The sequence below is a fragment of the Elgaria multicarinata genome, chromosome 9, assembly GCF_023053635.1.
Source record: "Elgaria multicarinata webbii isolate HBS135686 ecotype San Diego chromosome 9, rElgMul1.1.pri, whole genome shotgun sequence".
NCBI classification, from domain to species: Eukaryota; Metazoa; Chordata; class Lepidosauria; order Squamata; family Anguidae; genus Elgaria; species Elgaria multicarinata.
This window is the reverse complement of record NC_086179.1, coordinates 19,610,388-19,633,031: the sequence shown is the minus strand read 5'-3', so window position 1 is coordinate 19,633,031 and position 22,644 is coordinate 19,610,388. Positions and strand designations below refer to the sequence as shown.

The 22,644-nt window shown below is 40.4% G+C and overlaps 1 protein-coding gene across 6 annotated transcripts in view; it reads left to right on the top strand.

The window, feature by feature from the left end:
• The window catches only part of CACNA1C (calcium voltage-gated channel subunit alpha1 C), a 609,442-nt gene that overhangs the window by 522,974 nt on the left and 63,824 nt on the right, over positions 1–22,644 (top strand). For 5 of the 6 annotated variants that reach the window (XM_063134894.1, XM_063134893.1, XM_063134891.1 and 2 more), the window contains one exon: positions 4,932–5,015. In XM_063134894.1, the coding sequence (XP_062990964.1) occupies positions 4,932–5,015 (84 nt within the window). Of the gene's footprint in view, positions 1–4,297; positions 4,382–4,931; positions 5,016–22,644 lie in introns of all 6 variants that reach the window. The other variant, XM_063134895.1, reaches the window with a different exon arrangement.

Here is a 22,644-nt window from a genome sequence, read left to right as displayed (position 1 = left end):
TATCTCCTCCTAGGGTGCACTCCTTCTCCTATAGCAATTGATGAAAAAAATCCTATTCTTCTACATTGAACAGAATTTCAGCTCTAGGACTGAAATTATATGGGACTAGAACTGGGTGCATTATCTTCCAGTGTGCACTTGAGGTTAAAATTTGGTCCCAATGGTTACCCTGCTAATTGCTGGCTTTGGTTGGTTTTCCTAATTAGCCATGAGCAAGAAATCCAGCAAATGTATTTGAGGGAATCCGCACGTCGTTCTCAGGGCGCTTCCATCTGCCCCCAGTGCACCCCGAAAACGATCGTGTAACTCGCCTGTAAAAGAGCCGAGGAAGAAGCGTCCTTGCCGCCGCCGCCACCCAACTCCCTCCTCGCCGGCTGGGATGGAGAGCTCGGGGGAAGAAGGCGGAGTGGAGAGCTTCTTCCACTCTCCACCCCGCCTTCTTCTGCCGAGCTCTCTGAGCCGGCTGGCGAGGAGGGAGTTGGGTGGCGGCGGCGGCAAGGACGCTTCTTCCTCGGCTCTTTTACAGGCGAGTTACACGATCGTTTTCGGGGTGCACTGGGGGCGGATGGAAGCGCCCTGAGAACAACATGCGGATTCCCCCCCTGAGTCACAAACTCTGCAGGATTCTAAATTTGATGCAACCTGACTGGAGACATATCCTGAAGTATACCTTTTAACAAAACAAAACATCTCTTCCTGCCCATTATCAAGGATTCAGAAGATTAAACAGGCATGGTATGGTTGGGTTGAGATTTCCAAACCAACCACTGGGCATGGACTCCTCACCTGCTAATACCATACCAGAGACATTTTTAAAAACAACCCTGCTTTCTGTTCTATTTGCACATCCTTTTTAAGTACAGACAATTATTTATGTGGAGCAACAGGAACAACCTCTCCCTTACCACCACTGTATTGCAGCGCTGATCTAGCATTAGTAGCTTAATAAACATACATGCATAATTGAGGAGGGTAAGTGCCTTGCTGTATGTCTGGAGGGGAGATTAATCACATCCTCTCTTTTCCCTAAAAGCAGACGCTTCACCTGGTCCCTTACAAATCAATGAACTGTATTTCAACTGGTTCCTGGTCTAGTGAATTTTACTCCTGGAGGGAACTTTGTAGATTTTTCTTACTATTTATTGGGCTATATTAGTGTATATGTGGCAATGCTCCTACTCTTACACAGACATTTCAATTGCTTAGAAATGTCTGAGCTTTTGAATATGGAATAGCACATTATTCATCACAGCCAATATTCAATTATTGTGTGTGACAGTCATACCAAAATATGCTCATTGGCTCCCGCAGTAGTGCCAGTCATGTTCTGGAAGCCCATTTTGAATTTTGGAAGGTACAGCTTGAAGTGCTACAAAATCTCACAAAACTGGTTTGACAAGAATCCATGGTGGGGCACAAGATGAATTTGTATACTGCAATGACCACTCTACAGTACCACACTCAAAAGTTATAAAAAATGAAGTTTGTACACAGCCTGAGAGGTAAACTAGATGTTATTTTTTCATGTAGTTTATCATTGCATGGCTGATTTGGTTTTTAAACAAAATAGTTGGTGCGGAGGAGGGTAAAGCCAGGTTGGGACCAGGGCATGGGGGGAGCTTTAACCCTTTCCCTCATTATAGTTCCATTTGGAATCGCCCCATGTTTACTATTCACAATGGGAGAAAAGCTCCCATTGGGATGATTCCAGTTGGAACCATGACAAGGGAAAGAGTAGAAGTCCCCACCCCGTCCAATGACCTGGTCCCAATTGACTTCCTCACCTGCCCCCGCCCCCACCAGCTAGCTATTTTTTTAAAAAAAAAATCAGGCACAGAATGGCAAATTATGCGACAAAGTTCTCATCTAAGCAATCTTTCATAGATGCTGGAAAGACAGTAATGAAAGGCAACATGGTTTAGCTACTAGTAATGAGAACAAGTTACCCTGACATCACTGAAAAAGAAAAGTCCTTTAAATGAATTGTCCAGTTCCTAGTTTACTCTGTTGAACTTCCAAGCTCTCATCTGTTCAGATGTCATGAACATATTTGTTCTGGTATGTGTAAGCGTCGAATGCATATGCTATGTTATTACTCAAAATATCTGTGCCTTTTAATCTACATTTTTTCTCATTCCCTGTGGTGTTAAATCTCTAATTCCAAATTTATTTCAGGTCTACCTAGTTCCTAGAGATGCTGCAGACCACCATGGCACTAATTTTAATGTTTTACTCTGAAACCTATAGGCCGGGTATTGATTTCCTGGACTCTCTCTTCCTTTCCCAATGTAGTAGGCTTTCTATCAATGGGATAATAAATTGAAAATTTGCCCTACATGTTTTAAGTGTTCAATTTTCAAACAAGCCTGTGTTCCATGGTGTATATGGAAATTTCCCTTGTGTACTTTTGAATATATTTAACTTCCTTCTAACTCCACCCTCTCTTCCTCCCCACCCTTCACCCCAACAAGGCACTTTAATAGTTACAGCAAATATTATGAAATATAAAACAGGCAGAAAGATGGTCAGTTCTGAGAGCTTCAGTTGGACTGCACTGCAGAGTTCAGAAGGAAGTTCTTGGTTAGTGTCTGGCCCAGTTTGTGGTTTATAACCACTTTCCTCTAAGATTCTTAAACCTGGTTTGTCTGTTGCCAGTGCTGGAATCCATTGCTCTTCCCTTGCCCTGCTTTTTTCTTTCTATAAACTTTCCTGAGAACTCAGGCTCACATTTTACTCATGACCTGCTCTTGCATGCACTAAGAATAGCATCACTATGCCACTTGGGTTCAGTCTCTTTGAAAACAGGCCACAGCTGGAGAAACAGGAAAGTCAGACTAGTACAAACTGTTAAACAACCAGAGGCCTGGATATATGTTATTTCTTAGAATTACAAAAACGTGTGGGGATCATTTTGGAAAAGAGATGTGAAGGAAGGAATTGTCTTGAAAACCATCTGCAATCAGTTCCCAGATTCTTTTTATTTTTAAAAAAGCAGGCAAATCAAGCTTCAGAACTCACTACAGTCTTTAGTGTACAGCCTGCCTTAGAGTGCAATCTTCTGCCCCCTAGACAGCATCTGGGAGATATAGGATTGTTTGGTTTCCTGACTCTGAACTCAGAGACAGGTTTCAGACTTTAGAGCCTGCACTCCCAACCCCTCCAACTCCCCCTCATAGCTGGCATGGAGAGAACCATACCACTCTCAGAAAATGGAATGCAGAGATAGGGGAAAGGACATGTTCCCAGGGGGAAGGAGATAAGGAGACCCGGGCAGCAGCCATAAGACAAATCCTTTGGCTGCCCCAGGCTACTTCCGTCCCCTTCCCCAAATCCTGTGCTAGATGGGCAAAAATGCCCATCCAGCTTAAATGCACTCTGAATAGAAATCTTGTAAGCCTCTAAATTCAGAGGCTTACGACTACCCAGGACAGATCTCATAGAATTGCACCCCTAATCTATTTTTAATTTGAGACAAAGAGAGGGGAAGCATTCTTTACAGAAATGGATTGGTTAAAATACACATTATGTAATCTAATAGTATCTACTTGAAAGATGCCACTCCTGATTATCTGTTCAGGTGGGAAATATGAGCTTGGTAGGACTTTTGAAACTTTATCAGCTTTTGGCAAGGATACATTATCCAGGTTCTTAATCTGGTCAATCATGTCCTGTCTCCAGCACATTCTAGAGACAACTGATTTCTGTCAATTATTTTATTTTATAATATAAAATTCCCTCTTTTAATTGGATCTGAGCACAGTGCCCATCAGCTCTCAGTTGACCCTCACCTCCATTGCTAAGACCCCATACTCAAAATAGGGAATGCTACCGTCTAGGCTATACATCCCAAAACAGATCCTTCTAGAGCTGTATACATATAGCTTTGGGAATACTCTGTTTCCTATTAGTACTGTTCAACTAATGAGGTCCTGAGTTGCCCACAGATGAATCTAGAACGCATTGAGGCCTGTAACCCTCACAAAAAGGAAAGGTAGGATACAACAGAACTAGAGAGAAGTGCTCCTTCATAGCACTAAGAATCCAAGAACCATTTGATCTTACAACTTATATTCACACAGGTGGTCTTTACATAAACATCTAATCCCGCTGGTTTCAATGGGATTGCATGTTTGAATAATGCCAACTTGTGTTCCTGTGTGGCAAAACATAGTCCCAGATGCTCTTCTAAAGCCACTGGAGGGTACCAGGGCAGTAATTCTAATGCCAATTTTGAACTGTTTTTGTCTGTCTAACATTCCTTTTTAATCCCCATCCTGCCTGCCCCTTCCTTATGTAGGGTTACTTTAGTGATCCTTGGAATGTTTTTGACTTCCTCATCGTAATTGGCAGCATAATAGACGTCATTCTCAGTGAAACTAATGTGAGTATTACTCTACCCTCCCTAGGATGCCACCAAATCCTCCTCCTCTTCTTCTTCCTCCTGTTTCCTTCTTTTTTCCTTCCTGGTTTATGTTTTCTTCCCTCTAGTCATGCTTTTATTGACCTTGCCGTCGTCCTTCTCCCAGGGGGAAAAAAAGGAGGGGGGTTGAATGCCTCCTTCTTTTTCACTTGTCACAGCTGTGACTGGTGAAAGCGCACAGAGCTTGGGGTACGTGTGCTTTTTTCCCTCCAAAAAAATAAATAAAAAAACAGACATGTGTGAGTGTAACATTCTAACTAACCAGGCTTTTGTCGATACCCTCCATCATGTTACAGAGGTATGAGCAGCCAGTACTGTAGAGTGGTAAGAGACTCTTTAATATGCCCACGTAACCTCTTTCTTTTCTTATTTTTTTCTCTTCTCTCCCTCTTTCATGCTTTGTTTTTTTATTTTGTTTTTTATTTATTTTTATATATATCCTCTTTTTCTCTCTTTCTCTCCTCTTTGTTTCTTTCTTTCTCTTTTTCCTCGGCTTCTCTGCCACATGCAGCACTATTTCTGTGATGCATGGAATACATTTGACGCCTTGATTGTTGTGGGTAGCATTGTTGATATAGCAATCACCGAGGTGAACGTAAGTAGCTGGCGTCTGTCCATGAATGTGCCTGCTCTTAACATCCATTTGTCTCTTCCGGTTTTTTTAATCTCTTTTTTATTCTCTTCCCTTCTTTCTCCCTCCCTTTTTATTTAAAGTTTGTTTTTTTAAGGATTGCTTTTTTGGGGTTGATCTGAATATTTTGTTTTTGCTTGTTTCTTTAACTTTTGGAACAACTTTGAAAACTTTCTAATTGTTGCATCCTTTTCTTTCCCTCATAACAAGCCTGGCATGAATAAAAACTGTATAGTAGGAAACCAATTATAACTATGTGGAGTGAATGCACAAAGAGCAGGTTTGTGTCCTGCAAAGTTGCAGAAGTTATCCAAATTTTATTTCATTTGGCAAAGTTATGTTAAACTTCCCAGGGCACTAAGATACCTGCCACTTCACAGAGATCTGTAGAGTAACTCTTTCGAGGTGGAATAGTGGGAACCACATGTGAAATGTTTTCTGCCAGGCCTTTAGATTTCCTACTTTTTTCTTCAGACATAAGCCTACAAAACCTCACAACATTCTAGAGTACATTTTATGTATCATATGGAGTCATACAGTTTGTTACCCTGCTATTTATGAAAAGGCTGTAAGGGGGGTGGGGGAGTTTTCTTATCAAGTTACACAAAGACCTGCTTTTGTGTATTGCTGCTGCAGGGTGGCAGTAAGTAATTATCACAGGAGGAAGCAGCGCAGGCTTTTCAGCAGCCATGCAGCTCACTGGGCCCACCCACTGTCCCTTGCCCAGCTTCCAGTGACCAATAAGAGGTTGCCTTCTGCCCAGAAACACCCCTGGTGCGACTCCAGAGCAAGGACAGATGGCGGAAGAACCATAGTGACCTTGCTCTGGCAGGAAAAGTCTGTATAAGTCTCCACCTTTTCCAGCATGCAGCTTTGCACGAAAGCCTGCAGTGGCTGATGCGTCGAATAACCAACACAGTGCCACCACACAGCCACTGCAAGGCTTTTAAACCCCCATTACATACAGACTTCCTGATTTGGAGCACATTTTGCCATTGCAAAATCTTTCAGCCTGACTTGCTGATTATTTGGCATATATGTTACTTGTGTTCGAAATATGTCATAAACAGAGTGAAGCCTGAGATGAAGAGCATGGGGTTTAAAAAGGGGGAGAAAATCTGTACAAGAAACAATATTGATGCACTACAGATATATACTGGAACAGATTGGGATGAACATATTGAGACTGTATTGAAGGCCCAGTGTTCTGTGTTCATATTTGCAGTAAATACTTAATATTTTGGGAACAATTTGCTCTGACCACCAGAATATATAATATTGAACACTGAAACATTCCCAATCCTTATGGATAAGGATTCAGCTCACATATTGTGTTGTTCAAAAGTATAAATGTACTACAAGAGATAAAAAAAAATCCCACTCCTCGAACCTCGGCCACACAAAGCAATCCATGCTCTATCAGGTCTGTGCTTGCATTCACCAGCTCCTGTCATACTGCTTGTTTGGGGAGTGAGGAACTTTATGCCCTCCCATGTCCAAAAGAGGAGGTGCACCAATCAAAGGTGATTGTATACACCACTAGTTTGTGTGCATATAGAGATGCTCACCAATAGCTGCTACAATGTCCAAATCTCAAGGATAGTGATATGTGATATATAAGCCGGTGTGATTAGATAAATCAAATATAGGAAATGGTGTCTGAAATATTTTTAGGCATACCTCCCAACTCTACCACTTTCCTAGTAAATAGGTGCTTGATATTCTGGAAGTGGAATATATTTGGTAAATCTCACTGAGCTGATTTCCATTCCAGATCAAATTCTGATCTAGAATTCAGATCATATAAATGAGATTTATCAGCCATAACTTCCCCACTTTTCATAGGTCAGTCCCATTTTTTATCAAGAAAACATAGAATCGGCAGGTATCTTTTAGTCTGTGTCCTTAAAATTAACCCACTGAAAATTAAATAAATGTGGTTAAATAGGGGAGGTCTGAATAGGGCAGAACTTGATCTAAATTCAACAGTTATTTGTATAGCTCAAAATCTGGCCAAGGTTGTCTTTCTTCCCTGCACAAAGTGCCTCTCCAAATTTTATAAGAGATATTGCTGATGGGTCCCTGAATCCCCTCTAAAGATTACCCTCCTACTATACAGACAATACAGACTTCTGCACATGTCTTTTTGTTACCTGGCATGTTTAAATTTTCTCTTTTGAACCTTTGCTATTTATTCCTAACATTTGTTATTAAGAAATTAATTGGTTTTGATTTTTTTTCTTGTTTAGTTTTTCCTTTCCTTTTTCTTTCTTTTTTTTTTTGGCACAATATCTGATGCACTGATAATTTATATCAGTTAAGGATGGAGTTTGTTCTGAATTGTTTGAAATCCTATTGCACATAATCCTGTTGAATAAGAGAATGAATGGTGCTGTACATCAATTTATCCCATCAAAATACTCTTGCTGCTTGTGGCATTTGGTATGAAACCCAACAGTTCCCTCCCACAACTGCCCCAGTAGACAGGCACTAGTAGCTGCAGATCAAATTGAAATGTTTTATTCTTCCTTGGCAGTGCAAAATGATTTGCTGATCTATTGCATCTCTGCTTCACCCTCCCCACCATTAGGATGGTGCTTTGCTCACTGTTTGTGAGCCTGACCAAATCTGCCTTGTGTGCCTGTCTGCTGGCTTGTTCTGCACCAGCTGGTCTGGAGAGGAGAAGAGGAAGACAATTCCTCATAAGCTCTACATGTTGGTAGATTTTAACTTGATTCCAAACCCAGGCATTGCATCATAGCATCCAGCTCTCTAGTAACTGGGCAAATTAATTTGTGGTAGAAGCCCAGACGCTACTGAGCTAAGAATGAATGGTAGCACTCAGATTTGTTCTACATTAAAGGTGAAGCTTTCTTGGCATGCTTTATTTTGTCATGAAAGGGAATAGATGGAATGAGCAGAACATGGGACTTTACCATTTGACTGGGAAGCACTTAATTGCCAGAGCATTAGAAGGCAAGAGTAGAGAACACAAACAATATTTTCTTAGGGGGGGGGTGTACCTGTGTGTGTGTGTGTGTGTATGTGTGTGAGTGTGTGTGTGTGTGTGTGTGTGTGAGAGAGAGAGAGAGAGAGAGAGAGAGAGAGAGAGAGAGAGAGAGAGAGAGAGAGAGGAAGAGGAGCTGGATTTCTTTTCTCACTTAAGAAGAAACACCCAGAGTTGGAGGATCAAAAACTTAACTCATTTGTAAGAGGGCCACAGATGAGCAAGAGAAAGCATCCACACTGAGGTTGGGAAATTAAAAGCAATGCTTTGGGGACAAGTCTAGGAAGACCTGGTCTTCCAAACCTGAAAGAACATTCAATTCCATGAACAGAGCAATAAGTATATAAGTCATCTTCAATTTCTCATGAAGCTTAGATTGTTTCTCTCATCTCATAATCAGCAACATACTTCACTACTTCTCACATGGCCACAACAATCCTTATTTGTGTCACCTCTGTAGAGAATTATACTAAATTCATTGAATTTGAACTAAATTTGAAGACAAAGCAAGATAAGGAGTGCAACTTCCTGCCTGCTTCACAGTTCTAGCTTGTGCTCAACTCCTTCCTTCTGGTTCACAATCAAATTCCAAAGCTGATTGGGAGCAGTTTGTCTGATCAATATTTTGATGCACCGATAAAAGAACATCTGCCAAGAGAGAAGGTTGTTCTGCAATAACTACAGCTTTCAGCACTATAAATACTTGCAGTGTAATCTTGTGCCCATCTACTCAGAAGTAAGTCCCATTGAGTTCAGTAGAACTTACTCCAAGGGAAGTATGTATAGTATTGTAGCATAATGTGTGAAGCATTAGGACAGTTGCAGTCATCTGAAATACTGCAGGTCAGAAAACACAGTTTGAAGTTTATAAGAGGGGTTGACAAGGACCATTGTCCATTGTTGGCAGATTAGTAGAAATTGACATAATTGCAAGAAAATTATTCAAAACTAGAATAATCAAAACTATTAATGAGATTTCAAAAAGAGAAGCATAGCATAGCATCAGGAGTCCAGAGAATGGTCTAAAGGTGCATATTTCTATCGAAGAAGCTAAGCAAGTCTGAACTCCTCAGATGGGACACTTGATATATTCATTCTTTGTGAATTCTGATCTAATCTGCACCTCCCAGACTAATGTGTGGACTGGAAATTATTATTATTATTATTATTATTATTATTATTATTATTATTATTATTATTATTATTTACATACCACCCCATAGCCGAAGCTCTCTGGGTGGTTTACAAAAATTAAAAACATTGAACATTTAAAAAACAATATACAAAATTTAAAAGCATAAAAGCATAAAAACAGACTATATACCAACTATCCAGGGATCAGTTAAAAAACTCAACATATGCTGTTCAATGCCTGGGAGAAGAGAAAAGTTTTGACCTGGCGCCAAAAACATAACAACATTGGTGCCAGTCGAGCCTGGTTGGGGGAGATTGTTCCACAGTTGGGGGGCCACCACTGAAAAGGCCCTCTCCCTCGTTGCCATCCTCCGAGCTTCTCTCGGAGTAGGCACCCGGAGGAGGACCTTAGATGTTGAGTGTAGTGTTCGGGTAGTTTCATGTCGGGAGAGGCATTCCATCAGGTATTGTGGTCCCAAGCCATGTAAGGCTTTATAGGTTAAAACCAGCACCTCGGAAATGTACAGACAGCCAATACAAGCAGGCCTGAGTCGGTCTTATATGTTGGAACCTTCTGGTTCCTGATATCAATCTGGTTGCTGCATTTTGCACAAGCTGTAGCTTCCAAACCATATTCAAAGGCAACCTCACATAAAGCGCATTGCAGTAATCTAACCTGGAGGTTACCAGAGCATAGACAACTGAAGGCAGGTTATCCCTGTCCAGATAGAGGTGTGGCTGGACTACCAACCAAAGCCAGTAGAAGGCATCTATGCCACCAAAGCCACCTCAGCTTCAAGGGACAGAGATGGTTATAGGAGAACCCCCAAGCTATGAACCTGCTCCTTCAGGGGGAGTGTAACCCCATCCAGAACAGGTTGATCACCCTCTATCTGGTCAGAAGAACCACTCACTGACAGCATCTCAGTCTTGTCTAGATTCAGTTTATTAGCCCTCATCCATTGTCGCAGTCAGGCACTGGTTCAGCAGATCCACAGCCTCACCTGATAAAGTTGAGGAGAGATAGAGATGCGTGTCATCAGCATACTGATGACAACGCACTCCAAAACTCCAGATGACTGCACCCAACTGTTTCATATAGATGTTAAACAACATGAGGGACAAGACTGACCCCTGCGGGACCCCATACTGGAGAAACTATGGGGCTGAGCAATGTTCTCCAAGAACCACCTTCTGGAGCCAACCCGCCAAGTAGGAGCAGAACCACTACAATGCAGTACCTCCCATTCCCAACTTAGCTAATCGTCCCAGAAATATATCATGGTTGATGGTATCGAAAGCTGCTGACAGATCAAGGAGAATCAACAGAGACACACTCCCTCTGTCTTCCGACATAGATCATCATACAGGACAACCAAGGCTGTTTCTATGCCAAAACCAGGCCTGCAACCTGACTGAAATGGATCCAGATAATCAGTCTTGTCCAAGAGTGTCTGGAGCTGGCCTGCAAGCTCAAGGACCTTGCCCAGGAATGGAACATTTGCCACCGGCCTATAGTTATTAAAATTTTCTGGGTCCAGGGAATATTTCTTCAGGAGTGGTCTCACTACCACCTCTTTCAGATGGCCTGGGACCACTCCCTCTCGCAGAGAAGCATTAATCACTTCCCTGGCTCAGCCAGCTGTTCCATCCCTGCTAGCTTTTATTAGCCAAGAAGGGCAAGGATCCAATACAGAGGTGGTTGCATGAACCTGTCCAAGCACCTTGTCTAAGTCCTCAAGCTGTACCAACTGAAACTCATCCATGAAAACAGGACAAGGCTGTGCTCTGGATAACTCACTTGATTCACCTGCTATAACACTGGAGTAAGTCCTGGTGGATGCCAAAGATTTTATTCTGAACGTGCCTAGCAATTTCATTACAGCAGGCCTCAAATTGTTCTACCATGTCCTTGGGACTGGCATGTAATAGCCCCCGGACAACTCTGAAAAGCTCTGCTGGGCAGCAGATTGATGATTTGATATTGGCAGCAAGGTATTGTGTGTGGGTTTTTTTTGTTCCCCTCACTGCCCCTGAATATACCTTACTATAGGCACTTAGCAGTGTTTGACTGCATCCACTAGGAGTTCAGCTCCATCTGCCCTCAAGCCATCTCCTATTTTGTTTCATCGCTCTCAGCTCTGGAGTATACCATGGAGCTGTATGAGCTCTACTCAGGAGAGGGCACTTAGGAGCAATCATGTCAACCCCCCAGGTAATTTCTACATTCCAAAGCTCAACCAGGGTTTCAACAGAAGCGCCAGCCCTATCAACCAGAAGAAAATCCAGAGCCCTTTGGAAACCATCTGGATCCATTAGTCTCCGGGGGCGGACCATCTTAATAGGTCCACCACCCTTGCAGAAAGGAAAAGCTGCTGTAAGTCTAAACTTCAGCAAGTAGTGATCTGACAATGACAAAGGGACTGATGTGACATCCCTCACTTTTAGATCACTATCTCTATGTCAAGTAGCGAAAACAAGGTCTAGGGTATGCCCTGCTACATGTGTTGGGCCAATGGCATGTTGGGACAGTCCATGGTTGTCATGGAGACCATGAAATCCTGAGCTGCTCCGGATAAGGTGCTCTCAGCATGAATGTTGACATCCTCCAGAACCAACAGTCTGGGGGATCTTAGCAGTACACCCAACACCAACTCCTCCAGCTCACCTAGGGAGTCTGTTGAGCAGCAAGGTGGGCGGTACACCAACAGAATCCCTAATCTGTCCTGCTGACCCAACACAAGGTGCAAACATTCCAGACCAGTAGTCACCTGGACAGGGAGCTTGCAGAGGGAGATGGAGTTCCTATAGACCACAGCAACCCCCCTCCCTGTCCCTCAGGTCTACCCTGATGCTGAACCAAGTACCCCAGGGGGCATAGCTGGGGGAGGCTGACTCCTCCTTGCTCACCCATCTAGGTCACGGTTATACATGCCAGATCGGCTGCCTCATCCACAATTAAGTTGTGGATGAGGAAGGTCTTATTATGCACCGATGTAGCATTTAAAAGGAGCATCCAGAGGCCAACACACCTGCAGTTGTGGGGAGGACTGGAACACGACACAGCCTTTAACTGTCTCTTACCTGGCAAGTCCTCCTCACAACGCCATATTTATTTATTTATTTATTTATTTATTTAAGTATTTTTATGCCGCCATTCAGCCAAAAAAGGCTCTCATGGCGGCTTACAAAAGTATTTCTTGACATATCTCCCTATACCCATCACTACACTGATTGGGGGCCCCTCAAATCCCCCACTTGGCTCTGTATCCTTTCTTCCAGGTACATAGCTCAGGACCCCACAAAAAGCCAGGCAAGAGGAGGAAAGGTCCCTCCTTCTGCAGCAGGCACTGGCTTTTCCAGGACACCTCAGCCAGCCTACTTATGTATCCCTCTCTAGGGAGGGGGACAGGTGGAGGATGTCAGCAGCAGCTGCCTGAATACCTGGGGGCCTGGTCCTGCAGGGCATGGCAGTCTGCAAAGCAGAAGTCAACAGGGAGAGTGCAGTGGTGGTAGCACAGCAGCAGCAAGCAAACAGGCTGACTGCAGCAGGTGGCTCTCCCTCTTCCCTGGGTGTTGGTGTTGGGGATATTGGGGGTGGTCCCGGTCCCCTCCACCTGCAGGCACTGGCTCTCCCAGGATACCTCAACCGACCAGCTTATGTATCCCCCTCCAGAGAGGGGGTCAAGTGGAGGATGTCAGCAGCTATCTGACATGCAGTTACCTTTGTATTTTGCACTTCTCCAAATTATGTGATGCAAGTCTTGCTCAAAAATAAATAAATACCAAAATGCTTATTTTAGAATAACTTTTCTATTATGTGAGGATAGCATATGGTACTACCATTGCTGGATCAAGCACAAATTAAACATTAGAGAAATTAGCACTTTTAAATAAATTGTCTGGAAGAGTTCAAAGAAATTAAACCCCAGAATTTTCCTCATAAAAGGTTGCTGGTTACAGTAAGAACTTGAAGATTTGTGCTTATTTTTAAGTACAGAAGGCTCTCAGGCTACAGTTTAAAACTGTATTAGAGAATAGCTACTAATGGTGTGTATGAGTGTTTTTGCAAACACATTTTTTTTAAATCATAGTTGCCTACATCTACAGCTGTATTTAGTGGGTGTATTTGTACAGAGCCAAATTGTGCATCTCTGGCTATTGATAGATGTGTATGTGGTTTTAGTCCCTTTCTATCTGTTGTGCTTTTCAGGATATTTCAGATAGTATGAATCCATTTACTCAGTCACATACTTTTCTACTTATCTGAGTGCAGGTGTATCTCTTAGGGCTTGTGCACACATTAACTTTTATCCCTTGGTTGCTGTACCAAGAGGGTAACTGCTTTGTTTACCTCTAGGTAGCAGCAGGCTAGCTCTAAACAGTGCCTAGAGCTAATTCACTAGAGGTAAGTAAGAATCCACCTGGTGAACTACAGCCCACATAGGACAGGTGCCATCCACCCCTGGGTAGATAATGTGTGCACAGGCCTTAAAAGTATCATTGAGCTTCTATATGGATGCATACACTCAAATGCCTACATTTCTTGGCATGTATCTCTGTTGCCTTGGAGATGTGGATGCATGTGTGTACATGATTTGTGCATGTGCATGTTTATTAGCATGACTTTGTGATTCTATGCTTGGCAATGTCAAGGTGTGAACACATGGGACCACTCCTAAGGCTACATTCACTTCATACAGACCCCATAGTTACAACTCCTACTCCAATGTCATAAAACCTAATCCAGCACTAGTTATGATATACCATTTTCTTACTGTATGTCTCTGAGTCAAATATCGAAATCACTACAGAGTGTGTTACCTCAATTACACTTCACAGCTCTCTAGTGATCCATGTCTCACATCAATGACTGGCACATCAGACATCTCATTTTAAAAATCTGAGATTGAATTTTGCACCAGAAGCCATATATAGCTTCTAATAAATTTATTATTTACTTGGCTTGGTTTCAAGCCTACCTTATTTATTATTTTTTCAGGAGTTTGAATATATATTTACAACTACATCCTATACATGTTTATTTGGAAGGAAGTCGAACTGAACATACTTTCAAATAAGGGTGCACAAGATCATTTTAACCTTTTAGACTCCTTAGGCTTAGCAAAAAAAAATACAACTACATTCCCAGTGCCCAAATATTCCTTGTCAGTTTACCCCTTTATTTGTTGGTTTCTTTTTACTTTCATACATCTGATTATATCCAGCCACTTCTTCAAGTTTAAAATCAGCTAGATCTGTTTTGTACATGATCACTACGTTTGGATGCTGGTAATGATTATTAGATTAACAGAAAGGAGGAAAGCATAAAAGCAGCTTGTAAAATCAAAGAATAGTAGAGTTGGAAGGGATCTATAGGGCCATCAAGTCCAACCCCCTGCTCAGTGCAGAAATCCACATTAAAGCTTACCTAGCATATGGCTGTCCAGCTGCCTCTTGAATGCCTCTAGTGTGGGAGAGCCCACGACCTCCCTAGGTCATTGGTTCCATTATTGTAAATCATGGGTGGGCATCTTCAGGAAGTCTGGGGGGCATTTTTGCCCCCAGACACTCCCCCCACCCCCATGGGTACTGAAAAATAAAATAAAACATTAAATGGTGTCTGTAGTGGCTACTAATTTTGCCTCTTGTGGTACTAATACAGGTGTATTTCCCCCAAAATGATAATTAAAAAAAGAATTTGAGGGCAATGTGAACTTCAATGGGCCTGCAGGCCCCATGTTGCTCACCCTGTTGTAAACAAAAGTTAATCCCAAGTACAAATTTTATTTTAAAGACAATATATATTGCTGTCCTGCCAGTGCCTCAGCCTTCTGATTTTCTTGATGAAATCAGGAAAGAGCTCTAGCCTTCTGTCAAAATACAAAAACCAAAACACACAACAAAAACAAATCCATACACCAACACCCATATTCTTTATGAAAGGCCTCTACAAGCCAGTCTATGCACCCATAGCTGGGACCATTCGTAAAACTAACCAGATATAGGTCAAGCCAAGAGTATGCCTCTCTGCAAGTTGCCACTCTCTTCCTCTATTTTGAGCTACAGCTGTAAATGAACAGCTCTCCATTCCGCCTCAACTGTGTGTGAAACCTCTCTGCCTATTATCATTGATAATTTCCTGTTTTCCTAAAGGTTCAGAATATGTTTTGAAATCTACTGGAAAGATTATATAACTAATAATTACTATTTCAACAATGGACTGAAAACCTTAATGTGTTCCACTTCAGTCTCCATTTTCATCAGAAGTGGTGGTAAAGCAAAGGAAGAGGAATTTCTATTTCTATTCTCTTTTGAGTAGCTATGCTTATGTGTGTGAAAAGTACAGGAGTGAAGTGCTTAGTCCTGTACAATTATTGAGGGGCTTTATGATACGTACTTTTGCTTTTTTTGAATGCAACTTCTGAGATAATATTTCAAGAGATTTGGTTATAGGGGCTGAGAATAACTTTATATATGGATACATACTTGATGTTATTTCTTTCTTTTAGCCCATAATGTTGCTTGAAAAATAATTCTTTCCCCTGGATGACAGAAGGCTTTCATTACTCTTTTTTTAATGTGTAAAGAAGAGAAAAGGGATTTGGATTTTATACGTGCTTTCTACCTTTATGGAATGGGAAAATACCAGCCAGCCAGCCTTCATAATATTAACAGTATATGCACACATACATCTTGGAGTTCAATGTTTAAAACTAAGCCAATGTACATCTCTAGTCTTTAGTAAACCTTCCTCTTGTTATCCTTCAATTTAATATCTGAAGCCTATCTGTTGCATCTGAATCCTCATTTGTCTGCAGATGCAAGAGTTGGAACATTACACATTTATTTGTTGGGATGTCTATGGCAAAACAGGTGGCCTTGTTCTTAGTTTTAATAGAACAGACGCTCTGCATCAGGAACATATAAAAGACCTCTACAGAGATGTTGAGGTTTGTGTATCCTTATATTCACCTAGATATGGGTGCAATTCTGTTCTCTGAAAGGCAAGTGGGGGGGGTTCTTTCACCTACTTATGCATGGCTAGCAATGTTTGTTTATGTGTCTGTGTATCTGTCAAGAAGCTTGAGAGGGATATTTCACATGTATGGATGTTTATGGTCATATTTATTTATTTATTACATTTATATACCGCCCCATAGTCGAAGCTCTCTGGGCGGTTTACAAAAGTTAATCAGTATGGTGTATAGGGTTTGACCATCTGGGTGCTAATTTTAAGGCATAGTCTATGTTTTACTATGAAAGGGTTTGCATGTATGAGTGTGTCTGTACACTTAAAGGAATAAAGGAAAGAATACAATGTTATCTTCTATCCTTACATTTCAGTGCAGTATCTGGAAGATTATATTTAGGAACCAGCCACTAGTACTGTAAAATAAGAATAACATGATTAGGGGAAGATTGAGATTATCACTTGCATGAATGAAGTACAGAGATGATTATAAGGGAATGATGAATGAGGGATATAAGAGGATGGTGCTGTCTCCCAGATTTCTCACTCAGGCTTTGCACATGCCATCAGTTTCTGGATGTGCTTCCCAAAAAAGTAGACATTGTTTTTCAAACCCTCAAGAACTTTTGAAAAATTAGCAGGTACTTGTGACTCTGTGCCAATACAGAGATGTCTCCATGTATTTCCCCATGACTGTTCTTATCCCTAGATACATAGTCACATAGTCATGCAGAGAACATAGTCTGTTACTTGGGTCACTCACAGATACAGCTGCAGTTTCCCAGCATTGGTTCCTTTTGGGGCAGAAGCTGAAAATTCTTCTGCCACAATAACAGAAATCAACTCCAGGAAATGTATCTGCGAATGTCCCAAGTAACACTCTCATTCCAAATATGTATCCAGAGGATGCTGAAGTCAAAAGCAATATGAACTGAGAGATAAACATACTTTTAGAGCGTTTGTCTATCTGCAGACAAATGAAGCTGCTCTGTAATGGACCAGGCAAAGAGGGGTTATCTCTTTTTTTAGAGACATATATGTTTTTAACTCCATTCGGATCCCTGCAAATGGTATGCCTCCTGTTCACATTCTCTGGAATATTTCACATTCCCTTTTATCTTGAGTGGTACACTTTCCCTTTAACTCTCTTCCTCCCTTTATCAATTCCCCACTTTTTATGCCCTCCTCACCTTTGTTCTTCTAGATAGGCCACACCTCTCCCAGACAATATTTCAGCAGCAAACATGTCTGAAGGCAGAGAGCTGTGGTTTGTATTATACAGTCCTTACTTAGGCAAAGAGAAAATATAAACTGGGGACTGGAGGGCATCCCTCTGTGTAAAAACTTTGAAATATCCTCAACAATTCTGGACCCTCTGTTTGGTGGGATTCAGGCTACACTCCTACTTGGAAGTAGGTTCTATAGAAATAAATGGGACGTGTTTTCATAAAAATAGCTTTGAGCCTGAAGTGCTAGATTTCTAGATAAGATGCTAGATAAGGTATGCCGGTTTGAAACTTTACTGTGGTTGCAATCCTTGACCCACCTACTCAAGAGTATTTCTAAAGTAATTCCATTGGCTAAACTGGAGCAACAGCATCTAGTGTGAGGATTGTGGTCTAAAATAAGCCCCGCCCTTTCAGTGGAAGAAAGATTGGTGGAAGGACGGCATGCACATAAGCCTTGGCCTTTGTTTCAGATTCTGCATCCATCTCTGTTGCTGTATTGATCTGTTTTCCTCTCTGTCGCTCTGTCTGATCCTCTAAACTTTCCAGCCCTTTGCTGATTTGCTGATATTGGAAACAAATCTTTGTTTTCCACATACATGTGATCATTTTAGGACTGCAATGTTCCAAAGGCAAAAACATGGAATGAGATTTTTTTTAAAAAAAAAGGTTTCTTCCAAGACTAGTGTGTGGATAGTGAAGTCCTCCAATATACAGCTAGCAAAGGGCAGGAGAAGCCCAGCAGCTTCTTTTAACATCCTGTATTATCCCTCCCTTAGTGTTGCCATCTTGATGGTTGTATGTCCCTATATTTGTGGTTTTGTGTGCATGTTCAATTTTGGTATTATTTTATAGGGAGAGTTGTTTACTGGGAATTTTTCCCTCCCAGTTTTGTATTGTTGTTTTTCAAATCAAATGCAATGCTCAAGCAAAGAGATTGGCATTAGGTGCAGAATTCAACATTGTGGGAATTTTGGCTTTCATTTTTCACAAAGCAAGTTTCTAACCCTCAAGGGCTTGCAAATCTGTGAGCAATGTCTCATGAAATATCAGAGGGAGCTGACTCGAATTTCCAGTGGTCCAGCAACTGGACTCTGCAGTGCTCTGCATAGCTTTTTGCTTCACTACATTTTCAATTATGAAAAATAATCAAAAAGAGGCAAAGTTACTTATTCTATTATTTATGCAGATCACAAAATCCAGGTTTTGGAGGGTGCAAAATTTGATTTCTTTACAGGAAAGAGTATAAATCACCAGAGCCCATCTTTGTGAATAGAAAAATACTAATATTTAAATAGGATTTTGAATAGAGTGTGGCAAACCAACTAATCCAGGGATAGTCAACCTGGTGTCCTCCACATGTTTTGGACAACAATGCCCATAGCCCTGACCATTTGTCAAGCTGGCTGGAGCTGATGGGAATTGTAGCCCAAAAAATCTGGATTCCCATATGGTAAAGCCATCATAAGGTGTCTCCTTGCTGCATACATGGTTACTTTCTTCTGAACTTTCTCCAAAGTTATAAGATCTGATATTATTATTTATTCGTTGTTTTTATTTATTTATTATTATATATACAACAATCAGTTTGCTGCATCAGACTAGTACAACATCCTGGAAAACCCAAATGCAGATCTTATATTAGACCACTTGAGGAAAAAGAAAGCTTCATCATATTAAATGAGAGTCATGCTAAGGTGGCTTTAAAATGTAAATGTGAAAAATGGTTCTTGGTGTTGCCACCTAGCTAGGAAACCTCTTTAAAAAAATCTGTCAGTTCTAGTTAGTGGGCTATTCTAAGATTACATACAGTTGTTTGGGAGTTCATGTTCCCTCTGTGAATGAAACATTTTTTATTCTGAACATTTGGTGTTAGATATTACAGAACACTTTCAGAACTCACAGGTGTATATCCGAAGATTTATTAAAATGTAATATCAGAAGTAGAATTTCTGCTTGTGCAAATCCCTGAAGTTGTTTGCAGAGTAGATGCAATGATTCTCTGGTACAGATCACTGTACATAACATTACTCTTTCATTAATTATAAGAAACAGATGTGACTCCTGTGTAGATTCATATTTTTTGAAAATAATATAAATGCCTTAAAACATTGTAGCCTTTAGAAATCAATTGTGTAAATAACATGGTTCAAGAACATAGGTGCATTGTTTTTCTTTTTGTTTTCTGTAGATGTAAGAAGGGTGATATATTACAGTCTACAACAATATCTATATGGAGTTATTTAAGAAATACTTTTTTTAAAAAAAGGAAATATAAGACAGTATACAAGTCTGTCCACGTGACTGCAGGATTCAATGCCAGCACAACAGGCAGTTAACAGTTAAAAAAAGCAAACAGAAACAAGCAGAAATGCTAGTTTCTGGAATAGGACAGATGAACGGAACTTGCAGAAGGAAGCTGTGCTGACCAGAAACAAGCATTTTCACTTATTTTAGAAGTTGCTTTTTGAATCGCTAGCTTTCTATTCTGCAAGTGGTGGGTCGCACTGGTGCAACATAATGAGCAGGAATGCAATGGCTATATTGGATTCTGCTCACAATAAATCATGCTGACTTCTCTGCAGACCCATCACCATATACTATGGGTGCTAATAATAGCAAGCTCCATAGTCACTATGCCATCAACTATTTATATACAATGAAATTCTAATTTTGTGGAAATTGTAGATGTATGTCATTTCCACCAACCACATCTTATTTATTTAAGACTATAGAATCTAGAGGATGAGACAACCACTTTTAATACATGATACACTTCATACAGTATCATGAAGAAGAGAAAACAAGAATAATTTCTGAGTAAGATAATGACATGGGCTGCAACATTCTCATTAAATTCAATTGGACTACTCCGTGGCATGAAGGTTATGGATCTCAGTCACAATAAAGAATCTGAGCAAATAGTTATGAATCTGCCTACCACTTTATATCTGTTGGCATCTGAAAAAAGAAGTGAATGAAAAAGCATGTAAGACTTTTCTCTTGTAGCAGGTAACAAAGGCTAGGCCATAGTATGATGGCTCTAAAGCAATTGCGTTTTAATAGGATTACTCCAGAGTAAAAATGTTTATGGAGTACAACTACAGGGAATAATGTTCCCATTAAAATTTAAGGGTATGTGTTGAAAATGTAGCATTTTAACTAATAATTGACTTGGATTTGAAGGCCAGACAAAGAGTAGCTTTTACACAGCATTTTTTTGTATTTAGGTTCTTGCTTTAAAAAGATAGAACTGTATTAGATTTCTATTTCTACACATTCTCTAGAGCAGAATGTTTCTGCTATGCACCACATGTATGTTAAGCTATGATACAAGCTTAGTGACACCAAATGACATAATTCCACACCATATCTATTTCTGAGACAGTCAAAAGTATGTGAAGATATTTACAGTTTGTTGCCCCACATAGATCTTTCTAAGTGATATGTACCAAGTTCATACCCCTTGTAGACACTGGAGTAACTTGTAAGAAAAATCCTGTGATTAAAATATGGGTATAATCTAGAGAAGCCCACAAATTGAACAGGTTGCAGAAAAACATCTCCCCCTCATTTCAATGGGACACATACAAAATATGTTCCCACTGGGTTTTGCACTCTTTCTATTTTATCCATTTTCTCATCTATAAAATCAGGAGATCAATGTGTCAAGATTTAATCAAACTGTACCCCTTATTTAATTTTATCTAAATATATATATATTCAAGAAACAGTTTTGCTGCAGTATTTTTTTTTAAAAAAAAATTGGTTAATTCCTCCTCCCTTCAGTCACATAAATACTTATGTGATTCTTATTTAGTTTAGGAACTGACAAAAAAAAATGAGAAAAACATAAAAGAATAATCTAACCAAAACCTATATACAAAAATATTTAACATTTCATCAAAATATTCCACAGCTGATATTTAAACTTTTTTGTGAAATACTTTGCCATATTCCAATTTAGAAGTGATATGTGACTTATTATTACTATTATTATTTATATAGCAACTGTAAATGGTGCATTTCTTAGTTCATAGTTTAAAAACATGCAGTTAAGCAATGCATTTCTGTATTCTTTATGCACAGAAACACATCCCCTCCCCTTAGGGCCCCCTGTGAGGGAACATCAGGCAACCAGATGCAATGCTTTATTTATGGCATAACATTTATAATGGTATTTCACTTTAATGGGGAAAAGTTAATCATTTCCAGTTGAGGAAACCTGCTCTCCCACCCATATATTGTACATCAGCCTTCCCTAGCCTGGTGCTCTCCAGTTAAGTTGGTCCACAACCCCTGTCATCCCCAACTAGAATGGTCATTGGCCCAATTGGAGGAAACCAAGTTGGGAAATACTGATGTACATGCTTAAGCCCACAGTATCAATCAGTCCAGCAAGGAAATTCCACATATAGAACAAGCCTCTGTATAGCTGATGTGATGCACCTGGATACATATTTCTACTGAAATGCTTATCTGGGTCCCACTGAACTACCTGGATGCCTCTTTGAATAAGGTTATGGTGATGAGTTTTCCCATTTGGAGCCACAATTTGGTATCGATGTAGAGCATAATTGAGGTCATAGAATACGATTTTCTATAAACTAGGGGCTTTATACCAAACAAAGTTCTGAATTATCTGTTTTCTTTCATGTTCATTATCATGTTCTTATTGCACTGCAGATAGACCCTTTCTAAGCAGAAGTGAGGGAAGACATCACCAATTATGCTCAGGGAACAAAGTAATGCAGCTAACAATTTACCTACCTGAGACAGCATTCCTTCTTGCAGACTTCTATGGCTGTTTTTTATTTTAAAAAGACCAAAACCCTATCAAGAGACTGTGACAACATCTGCCACGTATTGCCTAGCTTGGCCTTAAATCACTTCTTAATTAAATAAGCAGTAAAAAGACACAGAAAATGAATTAAATGTTAAGTGTGTTGCTTTCCAAATAAAAATTACCTGGCAGTAAATGATTTCTTTCTGCCTATCCATGTATTTGAGCTGAAACATTTTACTGTGAAAACTCTCCTCTCTGAAGACATCAAATTGGCCTTCTTATATTATTTTTCTGGAATATATACTCCATTTTCAGATTAATAAATGCTTTCTTTCTTTTCAAGATAAAAATACCTTCAGCATATATGCAGTGTACATTAAGTACATTGAAGTAAAATCAGACCCATACATGGAACAATGCTAGCCTTATTGATCCTGTAGGTGGAGACTGCACTAGGACACTTCCTT